A 17596-nucleotide genomic window follows, 5' to 3' on the forward strand; every position below is an offset into this window, starting at 1 on the left:
CCAGCTTGACTCTTAGGTGTTGTAATATGAGAGGCGGGGCTGCGTCCCCAGCACTCCGGCCGCCTGGCTAGCTTATGCCCCAAAATAACAACACACAAATTGTATTCATTTAAACACTGCTTGGCCCATTATATTTAGCCTCTTCTTGGCTAACTCTCGCACCTGGACTAGCCCATTTCTAATAAGGTATGTAGCACCCCAAGGTGCGCTTACCAGGAAGATTCTAGCCTATGTCCATCCTGGGTCGGAACTGAATCGTGCATCTGCCAGGTGAGGGGAGCATGGCGTCTCTCTGAGACGTCTGCTCCTGAGAGGAGAGCTGTCGAGTCTGAGCTCACTTCCTCTTCCTCCCAGCATTCTGTTCTGTTTACTCCTCCCACCTATGTTTTAACCTATGAGGGCCAAACAGTTTCTTTATTGCTTAACCAATGAAATCAACAGATTGATATATGACACTCCCACATCACTTAGGCATAGATCAGGTCTCCTCCACAGCTGCTGTCCTTGCTGGTCATCCCACGGTACTGACATCCCAAAATGCTGGGGCCTCTACTGCAACTTCACCAGTTGTCACTTCTGGCCTGTCTTCAGGGACTCTGATCCTGACATGCGGTACCACGCCTCAACATTTCCCATAACTCCTCAATTCTAGAGACTCTCCTTCAACTGAGGCTGTCTATTCACTAATGGCCGCTCCTGGCATCTTGCAGCTTCGAGCCTCAGCCAGTTTCCATGACTCCTCATACCTTTAACTACAGTCTCACCTGGGAAACTCCTGCACATTATTAAACTGTCAGTGCCACAAAACAATCCATAACATTATTATTCCTTAAAGATCAGATTAAATCAAATAAAACCTTCGAGAACATACCACTTCACACTCACAATGATGGTTATCACTTACAACCCAGGCATTAGCAAATTTTGGTGGAGGTATCATGAAATTCAAACTCCCACATAGTGTTGCCAGGAAAGTACTGGTATAATCACTTTGGAAAATGATGCAATATTTATTTGAAAGGATAAACACAGTTATCACTCCTAGATACATAATCAAGAGAATGGAAAATACGGGTAAACATAAAACTTGTACACAAATGATCATGGTAGCAATATTGACAATGGACAAAACAGTGAAAAAAATACAGTGTCCTTCAATTAATGAATAGGGGAACAAAATTTAAGATGTTCACATAATAGAGGATTAACTAATCAAAAGGAATGTGGCAGTTGTCAATATTGTAACATGCATAAATCTTCAAAGCAGGAAATTAAGTAAAAGAAGCTGGTCACAAAATATCTCTGTGCAACGTCACAAGAAATGTCCAGGCCAACTTGATCCAGAGAAGCAGAAAGTAGATGAGTAGTAGCCTTGGAGGGAGGGACTGGGAGGAAACAAGGAGTGACTGTTTATGGGAATCCACTTTCCTCCCAGAGGTGATAAAAATGTTCTGAAAGGTACTTATCTTAGTTGGGGCTTCTGGTGCTGCTACAAAACGCCATGACCAAAAAGCAAGTTGGGGAGGAAAGCGTTTGTTTAGCTTACACTTCCATAGCGCTGTACATCCCTGAGGGAAGTGAGGATAGGAACTCAAGCAGGGCAGGGTCCTGAAGGCAGGAGCTGATACAGATGCCTTGGAGTGGTGCTGCTTACTGGTTTGCTTCTGGCTTGCTCAGCCTGCTCTCTTACAGAACCCAGGACCACCAGTTCAGGAATGGCACCACCCACCATGGGCTGGGCCTTCCCGCATTGATCACTAAAGGAGAAAATGCCTTACAGTTAGATCTCATGGAGGCATTTCGTCAACTGAGGCGCCTTCCATTGATGACTCTAACTTGTGTCAAGTTGACACACAAAACCAGACAGCACAGTACTGTAGTGGTTCTACACCTTGTGAATACATTAAAAACCAAAGAAAAAGGAGGACCAGGTTAGATGCCTGAATTGTATGATGCTACAATTCAGTGAAGCTCTTGCAAAAGAAACAGCGATGATAATATGATCCGTGGTTCGGGAGAGCACAACCCCAACCTTTTAATCTTCTATGTTGCTATAAATTTTTTGGATGACTTTAGCTTCTTTATGAAAAGTTCAGTGAACAGCAGAGGACACAGGAGATCAACCGACACACATGAGAAAAACAGGAAGCATGCAAAACAAAGGCATTTCACCAAGGCTCTGCTGAGCAGAGACAAGAGATTAGCAGCAGCTCTGCATCCGCTCACGTGTGATTGCACGTGGTTAAACAGGCTCCAACTGACAGCTCTAGAAATTCCACCCAAGTTGGGGATTCTCAAGCTAGGGCTGTGCATTTCCCTTGTGGACTTCTTACCACAGATGACTGGTTTTTCCTCTCTAACAGGATCTAGTTTAATAGGTTTGGGGTGGTACCTGAGTTTCCTGTATTTCTAAAGTCTCTGATGGTGCAAGCCATCATCTAGGTCTTTGAGGATGTGGGTTCGATTTTTCTCAACTCCTCTTTCTCTGATTAGATTAAAGAAGTTGTCTAAAAAAGAGAAAGAAGGGGACTGGAGACATGGCTCAAAGTGTAAGAGCACTGACTGTTCTTCCAAAAGACCCTGGTTCAATTCCTAGCACCCATATGGGGGCTCACAACCATCTGTAACCCTAGTTCTAAGGGACCCAACACCCTCCCACAGACATGTGCAAGCAAAACACCAATGCACATGAAATAAAAATAAGCAATTTTTTTTTTTAAGAAAAGAAGAGAAGATATCCATTGAAACAGCTGACTTGAGCTAAGGAGAGCTCACTGACTCTGGGCTGATAGTGGGGCCTACATAGGAACAAATTAGGCCCTCTGAATATGGGTGACAGTTGTGTGTGGCTCGGACCACTGGCAGTGGGACCAGGATTTATACCTAGTGCCTGAACTAGTGTTTTGAAGCACATTCTTTTTGGAAAGATACCTTGCTCAGCCTGGAAATAGTGGGGGGGGGGGTGGGTCTTAGTTGCCATGGATCGGCTCAGAGGAGCCACTCAGACCATGGGAGAAGCAGGGTCTTGGTAACAGGAAGGCACAAGTTCGGTGAATGACAGACAGACACAACACACAAGAGAGTGGTTGGAATCTGCTGCGATTTTACTGAATTCATGTTTTCATTATATAGCATTCAAACAAAGAACAAATCAGAAGGTCATGTATCATTGGTTGGCACAGTATGAAAGCTTCTTTTAGTCACATCAGCGATATTTAAGAAAAGTATATTATCAGGAACAGGTGTTAGACATAAAGCATCCTTAGAAGAGGAAATCTTGTCCTTGGGACTGCAAACCTCAGGCAAGTGGTTTCATCTTATGAATATAAAGTTTCTGTCTCATTATTGCTATCATGGCCCTTCCTCTTCCTAACCCTTTATTTCATCTAGTGACCAAATATACCTAATCAGTTCTCTGCACCTGTTGAAATATACTTTTTAGTACCTTCTTATGCAGCAGACATCATGGGGGTTGGGATCTAGCAAGCCTATCCATAAAGTTCAATGTATAATATTACACTCTTTGTCCATCTACATTAACCCATCTATTCCCTTGCTCATCATACACCCCATGTATGACAAGGGTTCTGCTGTAGTCTTATACATTCCCATACTGTGCTTCCCTATCCCAGAGCTGTTCCTGAAGAGATAATCCTTGTCCTGTAGATATATAGAATATCATAATTATGAAAGAGATTGTGCAAAGCCCATATCTTGCAAAGCCAGCTAATCGAGAAACCTGTCTATACCTCAAGGGCGGCTAATGCCAGGCTGTCTGCCATTGACCTCCAGGAAGCCTAGTCCCATGGGACACATAACTCCCATCCAGCATAAAGACATATGCTATGTCACACAGACAGCAATGGAATTGGTATGGCACATAGTCCTGCCTCAAAGTGATGTATCAGACTTTGTTGACTCCACTTGGGAAGCCTTACCCTCTCTGAGGAGTGGATGGGGGCCTAGGGTGGAGGGAAGGTGGAGAGAGTGGGAGGAGGGGAGGGAATGGGAACTGGGATAGGTATGTAAAATAAGAAAAGATTGTTTTAAAAAATAAATTTAAAGAAAGAAAGAAAAAGAGAGAGAGAAAGAAATAAGGCAGGAAGGAAGAGAAAGAAGAAGGGGAGGTGGGAGGGAAGAGAAAAAGAACTGTCCAAAGGGTGGGGGAGGGGAGTTGAGGTTAGTAAAGTGACTTCTCTTGTAAAATTCTGTTAAAGACTTCTGTAAAGAATTTCCCATCTTTTCCCATACTGTGTTTTCTGAGCTGTTAAATAAATGCAGAGCAAAGCCCATTGATAGGGATCAGCACAGACAGACAGCACAAGAGACACAGACAGACAGATACAGAACAGATAAGGACACACACACACAGGCAACAGGGACAGACAGATCAGATACGAGTGGGAGGCAGACAAGTTACAGACCAGCAAGCCCAAACTCCAGATAAATGGAAAACATAGGAGAATTGGCCTGGATGCAACTCTTGGCCAAATTCCTACAAGGGGAAGTTGCTTTATTTTCATTCCTAAATGCATTTATTGGTGCAGGTATGTATATGTTTTTTAGGGCTGGCCATTTGGTGTTAGTTAGATAACCAACTGGGGACTCATTCCTGGAGAATTGCTGACTCAACAGTCATGAAATTTACCCTTTCATATTCTTCTAAGAGTTTTTACTAGTTTCAGTTGTACTGTTTAGGCTTCATTCTGTTTTCATTTTTGTATGTTGTAAGATGAGTCTGTGAATGAAAATTCGTGGAAAGAAGCTCTCTCTGGCTGTTGATGAAGAATTTCTGGAAAGAGTTTGTGTCTTCAGAGACGAATGGATGGAAAGAAATTTCAGTTCTGTGGAGAGATTGGGATTTTGCAGATTCAGAAGCTAATTACTTTATCTCGGGCTAGTTTTGGCCTTCTGGCATAAGCAACTCTATATCTGAATTAACATCTCATGATAATAATAAAAACTTCTTAGACGTTTTAGTAACTTAACAAAACACAGCTTCCACCAATTCAAGATCTAAGAATGTCATCAGATAGCATCTTAGGACTAGACGGTAGCTCCTCCATCTTATTGTACCTGCCTCTCTTGTGCACCTGCCTACTTTCTTTGTTCTGTAAAACTATGCATGCTCCATGAAACTACTTCCACATTGGAACAAGGAATTTTGTAATTTTATAAGCTAAATCTTTATTCTCAGACCATGGTCAGTCAAAATGCTTCCAGAATAAGCTATTTCTTATTTCTTTTAAAATGAAAGCTGTGGTTTTTGCTTCAATAGTTATGATGCCCAATTTGGGGCCTGAGCTGGACTACTTTTCATTGGAGGAATCTCCTAAATAGAAGCCAGGACCTATGGAGTCTGTACCATCTGGTGTTATTCCCTAAGGTGAATTGTTGGTGAGTTCTTTCTGGGGCTTCAGACCTTTCTTGGTTTGGTTTTTGGTCTATTATGCCTAATAGTTAATTAAGTTGTGCTGCTTAAGAAGGACCCTACTTTGATATCTTTTTTTTTATCTGCTTTCTTAGTATTTGGTTTAAGGCATCTAATTTGTTTGCCTTGAAAGAATTTTGGTCTAGATGTTTGGCTTTGTTTGCTGGCTTGCTTTAGATCTCCAAGGGCATTGTAGATTCTGGTTGTTAAACTATTTTTCAATATTTTGTTTACTTTTGTAACTTTGAGGACATTTTGGTTTTTGTTTTGTTTGTCTTGTTTTTTGTTGTCTTTGAAGTGTTTTGATTTATTATTGGTTGACCTTTGCCTCCTGACATTCCTCCACAAATGCATAATCTCATGCTTTCTTGCTGCTTCCCCTGTGATTTTTTTCAAGTCTTTAGCTTAGTCTTATGAGCACCCAGTGATAAAGACACTGAAGAAAGGAGACACTTGTTCCCTCGCACTCAAAACTATGGAGATGTCAGAGGGACAGCCCTACAATGTGTGTTGGTCTCATAAAGAAACCCCCAAAACAGACCCCATTCCTTGATAAGAAGGAACTGTACTGGCTAGCTTGGGGAGGGACATATAAAGTCACACTCAGTGTTTTGAGTCCTCCGGTGGTGTTATAAGCATACAGGATAACCCGGAGAGCCAGTATGGATAGATGAAGAAAGTTGATCCCCAAAACAGCTGACCTAAAACTAACCCAAAACATATTCCCAAGATAGCATAAACAGGCAACTTTTCAGGAGGAAAGGAAAACATTATATCTATAGGAAACTACATATCTATGCACATACATATATATATATATATGCATACAGACATATACATATATTCATATACATATATCTATGCACACATACACACTTCGATGCACATATGTATTCACATACCCACATATATGCACATAATACATATATACACACATATACATACATACAACAAGTATGTGTGTGCATATACAAGTTTTCCAAAAGGAGGAGATGTTTTGAGATAAACCATGATCAGGTACTCCAGTTGGCTTTATGTGTGATAATCATTAACTTGCAAGTATTTGAAAAGGAAAGGGGACATCTCCAAACTTGTTTATCTTTTGCACTTAACAGAGTCCTAGGCAATAAAATTTGATTTTTCTTTTAAATAACTAACAGGCAGCCTGCTTTAATTAGAATGTATTATATCTACTAACAATAACAAAAACCCTGATAAAATTGGTAATGCATAAAAATTAAGATCAAAGAAAACAGCAAAACCAACAAATTCTCATCACAAAACATTCAGGAAATCTGGGACATAATAAAAAGACCAAACCTAAGAATAATAGGGGTAGAAGAAGGAGAAGAAGTACAGCTCAACGGTCCAGAAAATATATTTAATAAAATTATAGAAGAAAACTTTCCCAACCTAAAGAAAGATATTCCTTTGAAGGTTCAAGAAGCATACAGAACACTGAATAGACTGAACCAAAAAAAAAAAATCTCCTCGCCATATAATAATCAAAACACAAAACATACAGAATAAAGAAAGAATATTAAGAGCTGCAAAGGAAAAAGGTCAAGTTACTTATAAAGGTAAACCTATCAGACTTACACCTGACTTCTCTATGGAAACGATGAAAGCCAGAAGGTCCTGGATAGAGATACTGCAAAAACTAAGAGACCATGGATGCAAGCCCAGACTACTATACCCAGCCAAGCTTTCGTTCACTATAAATGGGAAATAGAAAATCTTCCAGGATAAAAACAAATTTAAACAATACGTAGCCACAAATCCAGCCTTACAGAAAGTAATAGAAGGAAAATCACAACCCAAGGAGTCCAACAATGCCCACAATAACTCAGACATCTAATGACCTTTCACCAGCACAACTTGAAGAAGAGAAACACACAAACTCTAATACCAAAAAAAAAAATGACCAGAGTTAACAACCACTGGTCATTAATATCGCTTAATATCAATGGACTCAACTCACCTATAAAGAGGCACAGGCTAAGAGATTGGATAAGAAAACAGGATCCAACATTCTGCTGTTTACAAGAAACACACCTCAACCGCAAAGACAGACATCTGCTCAGAGTAAAGGGCTGGGAAAAGGTTTATCAAGCAAATGGACCTAAGAAACAAGCAGGTGTGGCCATACTAATTTCTAACAAAGTTGACTTCAAACTAAAATCAATCAGAAGAGATGGAGACGGACATTTTTTACACATAACAGGAACAATTCATCAGGACAAAGTCTCAATCCTGAACGTCTATGCCCCTAATATAAAAGCACCCACTTACATAAAAGAAACATTACTAAAACTCAAGGCAGTCATCACCACACACACTAGTAGTAGGAGATTTCAACACTCCTCTCTCACCAATGGACAGGTCAATCAGACAGAAACCTAACAGAGAAATAAGAGGATTAAGGGAGGTAATGAATCAAATGGACTTAACAGACATCTACAGATCATTCCACCCAAAGAGGAAAGAATATACCTTCTTCTCTGCAGCTCATGGAACCTTCTCGAAAATTGACCACATACTCGGTAACAAAGCAAACTCCACAGTTACAAAAAAAAATATTAGTAGTCACCTGTGTCTTATCGGATCACCATGGATTAAAGTTAGAATTCAACAACAATGCTACCCCCAGAAAGCCGACATACTCCTGGAAACTGGACAGTCAACTACTGAACCACACCTGGATCAAGGAAGAAATAAAGAAAGAAATTAAAGTCTTCCTTGAATTCAATGAAAATAAAGAAACAACCTACTCAAACTTATGGGACACTATGAAAGCAGTCCTAAGAGGAAAGTTCATAGCACTAAGTGCCCACTTAAAGAAAACAGAGAAAGCACACATTGGAGACCTAACAGCCCACCTGAAAGCTCTAGAAAAAAAAGAAGCAGACTCACCTAGGAGGAGTAGAAGACTGGAAATAATCAAACTAAGGGCTGAAATAAAAAAAAATAGAAACACAGAAAACAATCCAAAGAATCAATGAAACAAAAAGCTGATTCTTGGAGAAAATCAACAAGATTGATAAACCCCTATCCAAACTAATCAAACGGCAGAGAGAGAATATGTAAATTAACAAGATCAGAAATGAAAAGGGGGACATAACCACAGACACAGAGAAAATTCAGAAAATCATTAGATCTTACTACAAAAGCCTATATGCCACGAAATTGGAAAATGTTAAAGAAATGGACACCTAAGGGTGGGCCTATCAAATGGGCCAAGCAGTTTCTTTATTGCTTAACCAATGAAATCAACAGATTGATATATGACACTCCCCCATCACTTTCCCTTTTTCCGTTCAAACAAAAAAAGGAAGGCTTTAACTTTAACATAGCAAAATTACATATAGCAAAACAGTTATCAAGCAAGAATTACAGTTACAATATTCATATCTATTTTATCTTTTATCATAACTAAGGAAAACTATAACTATCTATTCATTCTTAAACTCCATCAAAGACTCCAGAAGGATATAATACTACCTAAGTAAACAAGAAATCCAAACTGTAGAAATGACAGAGACATCTCGCTGCCTGGACAGTCACCCAAAGTTCCTCTGCACTGTTGGGGCATCCATCTTCAGCCTTCAGGCCCATAGTATCCAGCAGACATTTCCATGAAGCAGGAAATTTCAAAGACAGTCACTATCTGCTGTGTCCTGCAGAATGTCTCGCAGACTCTGTCATGAGTCAGGAACCCCGAAAGACCATCTCACCTTTAGGCAAGTTCAGCAGTCCTCTCTCTGCAGGTTCTCTTTGTCCAGTTTATGCAACAGTCCAGGCAAGAACAGTTTCTTGCCCAAATGGCTATCAAACTCCATAAGGATCCTCTTCAATGCCCATCTTCCTCTCGAAGTAGATTGGTGCCGCCAGGAGCAGACATGTCTCATTGTCATGAAAAACCCTAAGTTATTAAAATATTTTAAATGCCATATCCTGCAGCCTTTGAGAAATATGAAGAATGCCTATCTGAAATATATCTCTATATATCTAGAAAATCTAACTAACATGACTACAAGCTTGACTATTATTGATGATTATCCATTAGCAAACTATATTTCCTAATTATACATTACATTTTTCAATGAACTACACAATCACAATACCTTAATCAAGAGCACAAATACATATACATATAGCAAAATTGACCTTAAAATCCACACCAATGCAGATTATTCATATCTATATCATTTCCCCCTTTAAATGTAAAAGAACATTTATAAACAATATTTTGGGAACATGGGTGCAGTTTTTTCTCTCCAAACTGCTTCCTGCTGAATGGGGGCGCTGTTAATCAGATCATTCAGGGTGTAACCTGTGTGCCAGGTTTATCTCAGTTGGCAGTTGAGTGAAGTATTTTTTTTGAGGGTGTTCACAGGAACTTTTCGGGAGGTCGTGGTCTATCATACCATATCGGGATAGATGCAATCCACAGGGTCTGGTCCTCTGTGAAGACAAAAGAAGACCCTTTCCAAAGCATCATATCTGTAGACCCAAATTCTGAAGTCATACTCTCATGATATCCATTCTGGTTCCACATGGCAGCCCATATAATGAAATGTCTCTCTGTACTTAGCTCCTTCATAGTCAAAAATTTTAAAGAAAACACAATGTACATAATCCAGACTCTCTGTGAATTTTCCATTTTTACGTGGCTTATTTTCTTTTATTTCTTTTAATCTCTTAACTATCTGTACTCTGTCTCTTTTATTTTATTTTATTTTTTTTTCGAGACAGGGTTTCTCTGTGGCTTTGGAGCCTGTCCTGGAACTAGCTCTTGTAGACCAGGCTGGTCTCGAACTCACAGAGATCCACCTGCCTCTGCCTTCCGAGTGCTGGGATTAAAGGCGTGCGCCACCATCGCCCGGCTGTACTCTGTCTCTTTAAAGACTTTACCCCCCTTTTTTTTAAACCATTAACTTTATTCTCTATATTCTTTTTCTTCTCTCTCTCAAGCCTACGTACATTCATCGAACAGTGTGTTCTTTTATGTCTGAATCTGTTTTATTGTGAATCTGTAACATTTTTTTTTTTTTACTATCCAGGAGCATTTCTTAAAATGTTAAGCAGTTCTTAAAAACTTAAGTTGCACCATGTACAGGTAATACGATACCGTCTGTGTCCTGCCCAGTTGAAACCTTAACTGCGCTGTTATTACAGTAATTACAGTAGTTCCTGCTGACCAGCACAGTTCATCATGGCAGAGCCGAGCAGCTCCTGCCTCAGAGCCATTTGGTGCCCCTGAGCCACACACAGTTCCAGGCACACAGCAGTCCACATTGCCATCAACCAAGCTGTAGCACATTACTCCAAATGCTCCATTCAAAAGCTCTGTCTCCCACCAGAGCCAGACAGAGATCGTGATGGTGGCACAGCCCAGAAAGCTGGCACTTTAAAACAGCCAGTTTTTTCCTGCTGCTGAGTCAGGAAAATTTCAAAATGGAGGATGTACCATTTTGTGCTAGCTCTGGGGCCGCCAGGTAGGAGTGGCACTCAGCACTTTAATTCTGAGACTGAGCGTACAGCACAGAAATTCTTTTCATCCGAGTTACAGCCAAATCTGATATGCAGAGCACAACACGTCTCTGTATGTAGGCAGGAATCCGCCATGCTCTTCCATCTGCCTAAGCCTGATTCAGGCGGGGAGCGCTGAGCCATCAGCACGGTCTCAGAGCACTCTCCTTCCGATCCCAAGCGGGAATACAAACATAAAGCCAGAGTTTGCACTGGCAGCACAGCCTCAAGAAGCTGCGCTTTAAAATGACACAGCGTTTTTTCTGCTGCTGTTGCTGAATCAGGAAATCTCTCTACAGCACGCCATCAACAAACAGCAAAAATCTGTGTTAAACTCTGTTTCTTTCACTGTTTAAAATTAAGCTCTCTCAGGTTTTTAAGTGGATTTAGCCCATCACATCTGGGCGCCACTCTGTTGAATTTCCTTTTCGTTTAAACAGAAAAAGGGGAAGTGATGGGGGAGTGTCATATATCAATCTTTTGATTTCATTGGCTAAGCAATAAAGAAACTGCTTGGCCCTCATAGGTTAAAACATAGGTGGGAGGAGTAAACCGAACAGAATGCTGGGAGAAAGAAGCTGAGTCAGAGAGTTGCCATGATTCTCCCACTCCAGGCAGACGCAGGTTAAGATCATTCCTGGTAAGCCAGCTCGTGGGCTACACAGATTATAAGAAATGGGCTAGTCCAGGTGCAAGAGTTAGCCGAGAAAAGGCTAGATATAATGGGCCAAGCGGTGTTTTAAAGAATACAGTTTCCGTGTAATTATTTCGGGTAAAGCTAGCCGTGGGGGCGGCCGGGTGCCGGGGACGCAGCCCACCGCTCCTAATTCCACACCAGCAGGTGGCTAGCCTACTGAGGACCAGCCAGTCAGACATAGAGGAATCAGGAAAGCAGGATGGGTGGTATGTAGATGAGGTAAATGAGCCTTCGGGCAACACATAGATTAATAGAAATAATTTAATTTAAGTTAAAGAAAAAAAGCTAGCTAGAAACAATCCTAAGCTAAAGTTGAGTATTCACAATTAATAATAAGGTTCCATGATATGATTGGGGGCTAGTGGTCTAAGAAAGCCTGCTACATTTGGTGTACAATGTGAGGCACAAATTTCTAAGTAAGATCTGAGAAAGCTAGGGACAAAAAAGGAGAAAAAAAACCTACCCAGCTTCTAGTAGCTCTGCTGTGCAGTGAGCCCTTGAGTAGCCAGTATGGTAAGCAGAACAAGCAAACTAAGTAAAAACACCTGCAACAGTACCCACACATACTTCTTGAGCTGGGGTAGTTAAATGCAGCTCCTGGTTAAACGTAGCTATTGGCCAGGCCCTCTGGACATAAAGCTAGGCTCTCACGAACCCAAGCAGAGTGGAGCCCCTGCAAAGTTATGCCGGCAAATTTAAACTGCTACAGGGGCACAGTAAAGCAGATCCAGACCTATAAAAAAGTAAAAACCTCTAGACAGATTACAATATACTTAAATGTGCATAGGTACTTTAAGAAAAAAAATAAAAATGGGTATAGTTAGTAACAGGAAAAAATAGTGTAAAAATAATAAAGGCTTTAAAAAGACAACTATTAACCTCAAAGATTTTACTTTGGTATACATTTTGGTACATTGATACAAATTTAAAGTTACTTTTGTTATATTGTATGTGTGTTTCTACTCTTGCTTGGGGTATTGTGCTTATACAGCTCATTTAAAAGTGTAATGTATAATTAAAAAAGTGCAGGTTAGTAGTTAGTCACCTATAATAGTCAAACATATAGTTATGTTGCAGAATATTACTTTCACTGTTTAAAGCTGTGTCATTGTTGCTTATGCTTCATTTGTTTAATTATTTAATTAATTAAGGTGTGTTGCATTTGTTTCACCTTGCCTGCCTAAGGCACTTGATTGGTCTAATAAAAAGCGGACCGGCCAATAGCTAGGTTGGAAAGAACTAGGCAGGGCTTCTGGTAAGAAAGAGTAAATAGGAGGAGAAATCTCGGTTCGAGAAAAGAGAGGAACAAAATGAAGAAAGGAAGAACAAGGGACACACCCAGGGCAAGAAGCCAGGGAGTCACCACCAGTCAGACAGACACGAGAAGCAGTGAAAGTAAGGCATACAGAAAGAAAGAAAGAAAGAAAGAAAGAAGCCTTAAGAAAAGGTAGATAAAGAGAAAGAGGTTAATTTACTTTAAAAGAGCTGGCCAGAAATGAGCCTAAGCTAGGCCTACTGTTCATAATTAATAAGTCTTCATGTCATGATTTGGGAGCTGGTTGGTGCCTGGGACATTTTGGCACCCAATATGGGCCCATATTTCAGCTTAGTGCCTGATAATGCTGAGAAGAAAAAAAAAAGGTTAAAAAAAAGGACATGGCTCCTTTAAGAGTCTTTGCCCTACAGTGAGCTCTTGAGTAGCCAGTAAGCTAAGTAGAAAGAAAAAGCTATATAAAAAATGCCTTCTGCAGTTTGGGTGCCAGCATTCCAGAGCTGGGAGTAATGAAAACAGTTCATGGACACACCTCTGGACTGGGCCTGCAAGGTTAAGGCCCCACTTTCACAGGCCAGAAAAGGGGGCACAACCAGCTTCCAAAGCCTAGGCAGAGGGCCCAGCAGGAACTTAGTAGTTTGTTTTGCTCTAGTGGCAAGAAAAGATTAGAGATAAGCAGTAAAGATAGATCCAGACAAGAAAAAGCCTCTAAACAGGTTACAGTGTGTTTTTAAATGTGCATACTTTTAAAGAAAGAAAGAAAAAAGAAAATGAATATAGACAGTCATATAAAAAGAATAGTTTATAAATAATTTAAAAAAGAAAAAGCCTTATACAGAGATGGGAAATACACAGGTATTCTAGATCCTGTATAGAATTGTATTGACTTAGAAGTTTTTGAGCTTTCCTCTGCTGCCGCCAAGGTGCTCGGTCCTTCCGAGGAAGCAAAGGCCACGTTGGGGTGAGGCCCTCACTTCATCCGGCGACTAGCACCGTGCCGGCAGTCCGCAACATGGCCTCCGTCTCTGAGCTCGCCTGCATCTACTCCGCCCTCATCCTCCACGATGACGAGGTGATGGTCTCCGAGGATGAGATCAATGCCCTCATTAAAGCAGCTGGTGTCAATGTTGAACCTTTCTGGCCTGGCTTGTTTGCGAAGGCCCTGGCCAATGTCAACATTGGGAGCCTCATCTGCAATGTAGGGGCTGGTGGGCCTGCTCCAGCAGCTGGAGTCGCACCAGCAGGGGGTCCTGCCCCCTCCACTGCTGCTGCCCCAGCTGAGGAGAAGAAAGTGGAAGCAAAGAAGGAAGAATCCGAGGAGTCTGATGACGACATGGGCTTTGGTCGTTTTGACTAGGCGTTTTAATACCATGGCTAATAAAAGGATGAATCTGTAAAAAAAAAAAAAAAAAACAAACAAACAAAAAAAAAAACAAGTTTTTGAATGTTGATGAGCTAACAGCAGCTACTGAGAGACATGGGATTGGAACAAGGACTGCTGAATTAAACCAACCTAGATATTTTAAGAATGCCTTAACTTTAAAATGGAAGTAAAAAAGAAAATGTATTATTTGGGGGAAGAATATGTTTTTGTTTCCAGAGGAGATGAAAGAGTGTGAATTCATTTAAGGCTAATAGCATTCAGGTTTTTTTTGGAAAGACCCCCTTAAAATCCTGGTTACAGACATAAAGAAATAAACCTGGAATAATTACAAAACAGGTGATGTATATTTTACCTGCTCAAAAATAAAACAAACAAAAAAAATAATCTTTGGCTGGCTTGTGTACAAAGCACTGTCCATACTTGTGTTAATGCAGATTAATTAGTTATGTTATTAACACAAGTTATGTTAACACTTGTTATTAACACTTGTGTTAATAACATAATATGTATGTTACCTTTGAAAGTTTGCTGTCCTGGAATGCACTCTGTAGACCAGGCTGACCTTGAACTCAAAGATTGTCCTGCTCTGTCTCCCAAGTGCTGGGATTAAAGGTGTGTGCCACTACTACCTGACTAAATATATATTCTTATTAGACAAAGCCTTTTTATTTTTTTAAATGGTCATTGATTTAAGGACAAAATTAATTTTGAGAATGATGCTGTGGTGGTTTGAAAGAAAATGGCCCCCAAAGGGAGTGATGTTATTTTATTAATGGTGTAGCTTTGTTGGAATAGGTGTGGCATTGTTGGAGGAAGTGTGTCATTGTGAGGGTGGACTTAGAGCTCTCTTTTGCTCAAGTTTCTCTCCCTGTGACTCTCAGTTCACTTCCTGTTGCCTGCAAGATGTCGAACTTTCAGGTACTGCTCCAGCACCATGTCTGCCTGTATGCTAGCATGTCCTACCATGATGATAATGAACTGAACCTCCGAAACTGTATACCACCTCAGTTAAATGTGTTTCTTTTGTAAGATTTGTCACAGTCATGATGTCTCTTCACAGCAATAAAACTGCAGACTAAGACAGAAGTTGGTTAGAGAGACTAGGGTATTACTGTGAAAGTCCTGACTATGCTTTTGTTTTGAGAAATATGGACTTTGGTACTTTGGCTTAGGAAAGCAGTGGGATGCTTTGAGCACTACTAGTGGGATCATGGAAGACAAAGGTGCTAAGAATTATTGAACTGTGGGGGGCTGGATCAAGAGGTTTCAGGGGTGACGAATTTTAGTATGCTGCCGAGAGATGGTTCTTGTGATATTTTGGTGAAGAAAGTAGTTGCTTTTTTTTGCCCTTCTCTGTAAAGTTTGCCTGAGGCTAAAGGAACAGTTTTGGATTAATTCTGTTGGCAGAGTAAATCTCAACAGTATTGACTTTGTTGTGTGGTTATTAGTGGTAACTCTAATGAAGATTTATAATGAAAAGGAGCAAACGGAGCAGGTTACATTACAAAATGTAAGATTTAAGGAGAAGAGGAGCACCAAAAAGTGGAATGGAGCTAAGTCCTGTGTTCAAGAACATAAGAACATTTAAAAAGGGAATAAAGGGATTGGTAGCTTCAGGGCAAGATCTGACCCAGTTAAGTTTCCAACTTGTGAAAAGGAATTAAAGAAAATCTTAAAGCTGGGTGTACACCTTTAATTACAGCACTTGAAAGGTGGAAGTTAGTAGATCTCTGAGTTTCAGTCCAGCAAATTCTAGAACAGCTAAATTTAGACAGTGAAGAACAGAAGGCTGGTGAAGATGTAATTTAATGAGGGGCCCATGTCTCAGTTCCTGCAAGCAGCAGAACCTGACAGCTTTGGCCATGTACTTCTAGGTTTAGAGTCAACACTATAAGAAAGGCGTTATGGAACCTTTCTTCACAACTACGGAAAGCCACTGAGGCCAGGCTGTGTCAGAAATCTCCCTGAATGGAGGCCTAGAGAGGCCTTGTGTGAAGGTGAAGCCTCAATTGCCTTGGACCCCGAGATATTGGAGATAGCAGAGTCATAAGATGTCTGACAAGGAAAGGAAAGCTGCTAACAGGGAATGTGGACAGCCTGTTAAAAAAAAGAAGAATGTTGCAGTCAACAAAGATAAAAAAGGAGTTGGAGATCTGAAGAGCACTTTGACATCAGACATGGATGTTCAGGGTTTAGTCTACTATTTCCTCACTATGCTTCCTTCCCTACATTTTGGTATGCTAATTTATATCCTATGTTGGCAGTATGTGATCTGCTTTTTGATTTTGATTTTACAGGGGATTATAGTCAAGAGATTGCATGAATCTCAGAAGAGACTTTGAACTTTATCCTTTTAAATAAGTTTGAGACTGTTACAGACTATGAGGTCTTTTGAAGTTGGACTGAATGCATTTTTGCATTATAATATGGCTGCAAGATTTTGGGGCTAAGGTGTGGAATATGGCGGTTTGAAAGAAAGGAGTTCCCCTATTAGGAGGTATGGCCTTGTTGAAGTAGGCGTGGCCTTGTTGAGGAAGTGAGTGCCTGTGGTAGGGGCTTTGAGGTTTCTTTTGCTGAAGCTTTACACAGTGTCTCTGTCCACTTTCTGTTGTCCGCAAGATGTAGAATTCTCAGCTGCAGCTCTGTGTATTGCCATGATCCACCATGATGATAATGGATTGAACCTCTAAAACTTTATACCAGCCCCAATGAAATGTTTTTCCTTTATAAGAGTTGCCATGGTCATGGTGTCTCTTCACAACAATAGAAACCCTAAAATAGATGCCTACTTAAAATATTCCTACTAAATTACATAGTTATTATAAATTTTGTTCTACTGGACAAATGTTTAAATCTGTTTATAAAATTTGGTGTATCAGATGAGCAAAATACACATAGTATTGTAAGAGACTTTTAACTGTGATAATTGAAGTTTAAAAATAGTTACAGCATCTTCTTCAAAGGATAAAATCAGATAATTTTCCCAGCTAAAAGATAAAAGGACATCCTACAAGAGATTCTATTTTGATGTAAATATCAGGACTGCTTCCAGGTACTTATACCTCATCCTGGAAGGCAGTAAACTTTTTTGCATCAGCTGAGAGCACTTACACATAAACTTCAGCTCTTACTTTCTTCCTGTCTCCTCTTCTACAAGACTTCCTGAACCTTCACACGATTGATGTAAGATATTCCATACAGGGAAAAGTATAGTGATATTTTGTTTATACTCTAATAAATAAAACTTGCTTGAAGATCAGAGTGCAAAACTAGCCACAC

The 17596-nt window shown here is 40.3% G+C and overlaps 1 protein-coding gene across 2 annotated transcripts; it reads left to right on the forward strand.

Annotated features, from left to right (window-relative positions):
• Positions 1-13851: 13851 nt before the first annotated feature.
• Positions 13852-14290, forward strand: LOC121465170 (60S acidic ribosomal protein P1-like). Of its 2 annotated transcripts, XM_041678366.1 has the most exons (2): positions 13852-14011; positions 14093-14290. In XM_041678366.1, exons 1-2 carry the CDS (start codon positions 13946-13948, stop codon positions 14288-14290), a joined length of 264 nt encoding a protein of 87 aa, XP_041534300.1. In that variant the 5' UTR covers positions 13852-13945. The 2 variants fall into 2 exon arrangements, with proteins under 2 accessions (XP_041534300.1, XP_041534299.1); XM_041678365.1 differs by having other exon boundaries at positions 13852-14290.
• The last annotated feature ends 3306 nt before the right edge of the window (positions 14291-17596 follow it).

Source organism: Microtus oregoni, unplaced genomic scaffold (assembly GCF_018167655.1).
Source record: "Microtus oregoni isolate MIOR12 unplaced genomic scaffold, Mior012 000029F_ref0000214, whole genome shotgun sequence".
In the NCBI taxonomy this organism is placed as follows: Eukaryota; Metazoa; Chordata; class Mammalia; order Rodentia; family Cricetidae; genus Microtus; species Microtus oregoni.